The sequence below is a fragment of the Procambarus clarkii genome, chromosome 13, assembly GCF_040958095.1.
Source record: "Procambarus clarkii isolate CNS0578487 chromosome 13, FALCON_Pclarkii_2.0, whole genome shotgun sequence".
Lineage (NCBI taxonomy): Eukaryota > Metazoa > Arthropoda > Malacostraca > Decapoda > Cambaridae > Procambarus > Procambarus clarkii.
The window spans coordinates 48388203-48394202 of NC_091162.1; the positions used below are offsets into that span (position 1 = coordinate 48388203).

Sequence of the window (6000 nt, forward strand, 5' to 3'; positions counted from 1 at the left end):
CCTGCAGCTTATCCAGGTCTTCTTGAAGCCTCAAGCTGTCCTCCTCTGTCTTAATCCTTCTCATAATTTTGGCGTCGTCAACAAACATTGAGAGGAATGAGTCTATACCCTCTGGGAGATCATTTACGTATATCAGAAACAGGATACGTCCACGTACAGAGCCCTGTGGGACTCCACTGGTGACTTCACGCCATTCTGAGGTCTCACCCCGCACTGTAACTCTCTGCTTCCTGTTGCTTAGGTACTCCCTTATCCACTGGAGCGCCCTACCAGTTACTCCTGCCTGTTTCTCCAGCTTATGCATCAACCTTTTATGGGGTACTGTGTCAAAGGCTTTCCGACAGTCCAAAAAATGCAGCACGCCCATCCCTCTCTTTCTTGCTTAATCTTTGTCATCTGATCGTAGAATTCTATCAAGCCTGTAAGGCAAGATTTACCCTCCCTAAACCCATGTTGATGGGTTGTCACGAAGTGTCTTCTCTCCTTATGTGTTACTAGGTTTTTTCTCACAATCTTCTCCATCACCTTGCATGGTATACAAGTTAAGGACACTAGCCTGTAGTTCAGTGCCTCTTGTCTGTCACCCTTTTTGTATATTGGTACTACATTAGCAGTCTTCCATATTTCTGGTAGGACTCCCGTTTCCAGTGACCTACTATACACTATGGAGAGTGGCAAGCAAAGTGCTCCTGCACACTCTTTCAATACCCATGGTGAGATTCCGTCCGGCCCAACAGCTTTTCTCACATCCAGCTCCAATAGGTGTTTCTTGACTTCATCTTTTGTAATTTCGAACCTCTCCAAGGTCACCTTGTTTGCTGCCACCTCTCCTAGCGCCGTGACTTCTCCCTGTTCTATTGTAAAGACCTTTTGGAACCTTTTGTTGAGTTCTTCACACACCTCTTTGTCTTTCTCTGTGTACCTGTCCTCGCCCACCCTAAGTTTCATCACCTGTTCCTTCACGGTTGTCTTCCTCCTGATGTGACTGTGTAGTAGCTTTGGTTCAGTCTTGGCTTTATTAGCTATATCATTTTCATACCTTTACTCAGCTGCTCTTCTCACATTAACATACTCGTTCCTGGTTCTCTGGTATCTCTCTCTCTTTCTGGTGTTCTGTTATTGCGGGAGTTCCTCCATGCCCTTTTGTTCAGCTCCTTTGCTTTCATACATTCCCTATTAAACCACGAATTCTTCCTTTGCTTCTCTGTTTTTTTCCTGTCGGGCTGGGACAAACCTGCTTACAGCCTCCTGACATTTTTGGGTGACATAGTCCATCATGTCTTGTACGGACTTGGTTCCGAGTTCTGTGTCCCAATGTATATCCCATAGGAATTTATTCATCTCCTCATAGTTTCCCTTTCGGTACGCCAGCCCTTTGTTTCCCAGTTCTTTTTTGGGGGGTGATAATTCCTAGCTCAACCAGGTACTCAAAGCTCAATACACTATGATCACTCATTCCCAAGGGGACTTCCAACTTAACTTCCCTTATATCCGACTCATTTAGGGTAAATATCAGATCAAGCAAGTGTGCGTGCGTGTGTGTGTGTTTATTTTTGCGTGTGCGTGCGTGTGTGCTTGCAAACGTACGTGTGCATGCGTGCGTGTGTTACGGGGGTCCCGTAAGCGTTAACTTCTACCTAAGATGAGCCACTTTGAGATTTTTAAATATATATATGATATCATGAACAAGAATTTGATAATATTTTACCTCAATCTGTACACCTGATTAGTTGACCAGTGAGGGTGCATACCAGTCTGCCTCCCGCTCACACAACCAGATGAGTAATGACGATGTATGGATGACGATGGCAATCCGTCGTTGTCTCCCACTTGGTGATTCACTAAGTGCTAGTAGATCTACACAAAGCTCTGGAGTCAGTCACTGTATCGTTGTGTTACAGTTCACTAATTTACTGTACCACTGATCAGTCACCACCCAACACCGGTATGTGTGTGTGTGTGTGTGTGGGTGAGTGTCTACAGTGGGTGAGTGTATAGTGCCTCACCACTACCCATCACACCACCCATCACCACCACCCATTACCACCATCTATCACCACCACCCATCACCACCACCCATTACCACCATCTATCACCACCACCCATCACCACCGTCCATTACCAGCACCCCATCACCTGCACCCATCACTACCATCCATCACCACCACCCCGCACCCCGCTCCCCCCCCCACCTTCCATCACCACCACCTATCACCAACAAAACTATTACACCACAACTCTCCTCACGACTGCGAGCTTCTACTTGTATAAATATTTAATTCAATAAGATATTGTTATTTGTAATATAATAAAGTAGTCATCAGTGTTGGTGGAGCGCCGCTGCTACAGTCCTCTTCCCCACAGTATGAGGAAGCTGTGGTGTGCAGCAGTGTTGGTGGTGACGCTGGTGAGTGTGGTGAGGCCTCAGTGTATCTCCAACAATGACAAGCTGGTGGTGACCTCCCCACCTGACCTGGCCCACATCACCCCCTTCAGCTTGGACCTCTTCAAGCAGCTCTATCCACCCACCGCCACAGGAAACTTTTTCTTCTCGCCCTACAGCGTGTGGACCGCCCTGGTCCTGGCCTACTTTGGGTCTGCTGGCAGGACTCGTCAGCAGCTGCAGGACACCCTTCGTCTCAGAGACCCTTCAACCACTCTGGCTACCTACAGGGCCCTCGACCGTCTGTGAGTCCACTCACATTCCTTACTTGTCATCTTAATTATTATATGTATAATTGAATATTTGAGTCCTCTGTAACTTGTTATTTATGAGCGTTTATAAACGCATGTATTATATATAATAATTAAGATGCCCCTACAGAAACGCAGAGAGACAGAGCAACACGAGTGACTATGTGATAGACTTGGCCAACAAAGTGTATGTGAAGAGCGGCTTCCCTCTTCGGGACTGCATCAGAGATGTCCTTAAGAAAGAGGTGGAGAATATCGACTTCTCACAGGTCAGTCTATTTCTGCATATCACCTTCTGTCTATATTTATTTGTGAAATATTATAATTCACATGAAGCCTCCTGGTCTCGTCCCCAGTGTGACAGTAGGGTAGAGAACTTCAAGAGTCCCTCAAGTCCTCGTTACCAGTGTGACAGCAGGGTAGAGTACTTCAAGAGTCCCTCAAGTCCTCGTTACTAGTGTGACAGCAGGGTAGAGTACTTCATGAGTCCCTCAAGGCCTCGTACCAGTGTGACAGCAGGGTAGAGTACTTCAAAGAGTCCCTCAAGGCCTCGTCCCCAGAGTGTGACAGCAGGGTAGAGTACTTCAAGAGTCCCTCAAGGCCTCGTCACCAGTGTGACAGCAGGGTAGAGTACTTCAAGAGTCCCTCAAGGCCTCGTCCCCAGTGTGACAGCAGGGTAGAGTACTTCAAGAGTCTCTCAAGTCCTCGTTACCAGTGTGACAGCAGGGTAGAGTACTTCAAGAGTCCAATGCCTCGTCAACAGTGTGACAGCAGGGTAGAGTACTTAAGATCCCTCAAGCCTCGTACAGTGTGACAGCAGGGTAGAGTACTTCAAGAGTATCTCCTAGCCTCGTCAACAGTGTGACAGCAGGGTAGAGAACTTCTATAGTATCTCCTGGCCTCGTCAACAGCGCGACAGCAGGGTAGAGAACTTCTAGAGTGCAGACGAGGAGTCACAATAACGTGACGGAAATATGTTGACCAACCCCACACATTAGAAAGTGAAGGGAAGACGACGTTTCGGCCCGTCCTGTACGGGCGCCAGAGAGCTGAGTGGATAGCGCTTCGGATTCATAGTCCTGAGGTTCCGGGTTCGATCCCCGATGGAGGCGGAGACAAATGGGCAAAAAGTTTCTTTCACCTTGATGCCCCTGTTACCTAGCAGTAAATAGGTACCTGGGCCCGTACCTGCTGGGTACGGGCCCAGGTACCCGCAGAGCCCCCATACCCAGAAACAGCCTGTAGCAGCCCAGCTGCTACGGGCTGCTTCCTGGGGGTATGTAACAAAAAGGAGGCCTGGTTGAGGACCGGGCCGCGGGGAGGCTAAGTCCTGAAATCATCTCAAGATATCCTAGATATACCATTCTCAAGTCGATTGTGATGAGAAAAAATTGGCAAGAGAGAGATAAGGAGAAGGAAATCATGGAGGAGGAAAAAGCAAGGCAGAAGGTACGAAAGGTAAAGTATAATAAAGGAATAAGAAATAATTCTTAAAAAATAAAGGAATAAGAAATAATTCTTAAAAAATAAAGGAATAAGAAATAATTCTTAAAAAATAAAGGAATAAGAAATAATTAAAATATAATAAAGGAATAAAAAAAGGGATCGTTAGAAAAACAAGGAAAAGAAAGAAAGAAACAAACTAAGATAAATGGAAGGGTAAGCCTACGTTAGGTCACGCTTGTTAGAAAGTTTAGAGCAGTTGAGTATATACTGTGAAAGGTGGGAGTCAACAGCAATAAAACCAGCACTCAAGTTCATGTTGGTTATGTTGTGTATCAGAGCCGATTCAACACGACGGCGTCTGTGTTGAGGCAAGAAAGATTATTTTGAAGGAAGACCAGTCAATAGAATGATAAGAATCCCAAACATGACAGACGAGAGCATTGTTTGTGTCTGCAGACTTAACACTTCTTTGTGTTCTTTAAGTCTGTCATTAAGTGTACGGCCAGTTTCACCTAAGTATTGGAGAGGACAAGACGAACAGGAAATAGATTAGACACCAGCGGCATTAGAAGCAGGAGGAGCAGTGTGAACTAGATTGCTGCGAATTATGTCAAGAGGATGAAAGGTATTAGTAAGCGTTTTGAGTTCAGATATGAAGGGAAGGCAGAGCACAGTGCTACTAGAGTTGGAAGCAGGTTTAGCATGAAAGAAATTTCGATTAGCTTGAGAGTAGACACAGTATATAAAATACAAAGGGTAACCAAGACGTGAGAATGATTTGTAGATAAAGGCAATTTCAGAATCAAGAAACTGAGGGTCGCTGATGCGTAGAGCGTGGAGGAAGAGAGACGAGGACACTTTCTTAACAGAAGGAGGATGGTAGGAAAAGAAGTGAATGTACATGCCGCTATGCAGGGGTTTGCGGTAGACAGAGAAAGAGAACCCGGACACAGAGCTGTGAACGTGAACGTCAAGGAAAGGAAGGAGGGAAATAGATTCCCATTCAACTTTGAAATGGATGGAAGGAGCCTGATTGTTAAGAGAGGCGAGGAAAGGCTGGAAAAGACGAAGGTCATGAGGCGATAAAAAAAAATGTCATCAACATAGCGAAGCCAGAGAGAGGGACGAGTATCAACAGAAGGAAGAGGTAGAAGAAGAACAGTCTCGAAGTATTCCATGTAGAAATTGGCAAGAACAGGGAGAGAGGGGAACCGATAGCGACACCGAGTTTGAGTGTAATATTTACCATTGAAAGAGAAGGAGAGTCAACACAGAGTCTAATGAGTTTAAGGAAAACGTCAGTGGGAAGCGGGCGAGGAAGAAGGACCCCAGTAGCCTTCTGTCTAAGGAAAGAGAGAACGTCATCGAGGGGAACATTAGTGAACAGAGAGTCGACATCATGACTAAGCATCGTACAGGATGGCTACAGGCGCAGTCTTTCTATTAAGTCCTGAGCGTGATGAAGGGGCAGGAGAAAAAGTGCCAAGGTAAGGCGTCAGGGTTTAGCGAGCCAGTAGGCAAGAGGATAGCTGACAGAGCCCCGTGAATAAATGATTGGACGAAGAGGAACACCAGGTTTATGAGTCTTAGATAGACCCTAAAAATAAGGAAGAGAAGGGCAGATGACACGGAAACGTTTATTGAGATCGAATTCAGGAGGACAAAGACTAGAGAGCTGTCTTAGTTTGCGGTTAAAGGAAGTTTTAAGGCGATCCAAAGGGTTAGAAGTCAGTGGGCATAAGTGCGGGAGTAAGAGAGCAGGACATCTGCTTTCTGGAGGTAGTCCTCACGGTAAAGGAGTGTGAGGGGGGGAGGGTAGGGTGATGCGGGTGAGGGGGAGGGTAGGATGATGAGGGTGCG

General features: G+C 46.2%; 1 protein-coding gene across 2 annotated transcripts in view; it reads left to right on the forward strand.

Annotated features, from left to right (window-relative positions):
• The window catches only part of LOC123750571 (leukocyte elastase inhibitor-like), a 365203-nt gene that overhangs the window by 337571 nt on the left and 21632 nt on the right, over nucleotides 1-6000 (forward strand). For both annotated transcript variants that reach the window (XM_069323892.1, XM_069323891.1), the window contains exons 2-3: nucleotides 2365-2688; nucleotides 2825-2963. In XM_069323892.1, coding sequence (XP_069179993.1) covers nucleotides 2366-2688; nucleotides 2825-2963 — 462 coding nt within the window. In that variant the 5' untranslated portion in view covers nucleotide 2365. The remainder of the gene's footprint in view (nucleotides 1-2364; nucleotides 2689-2824; nucleotides 2964-6000) is intronic.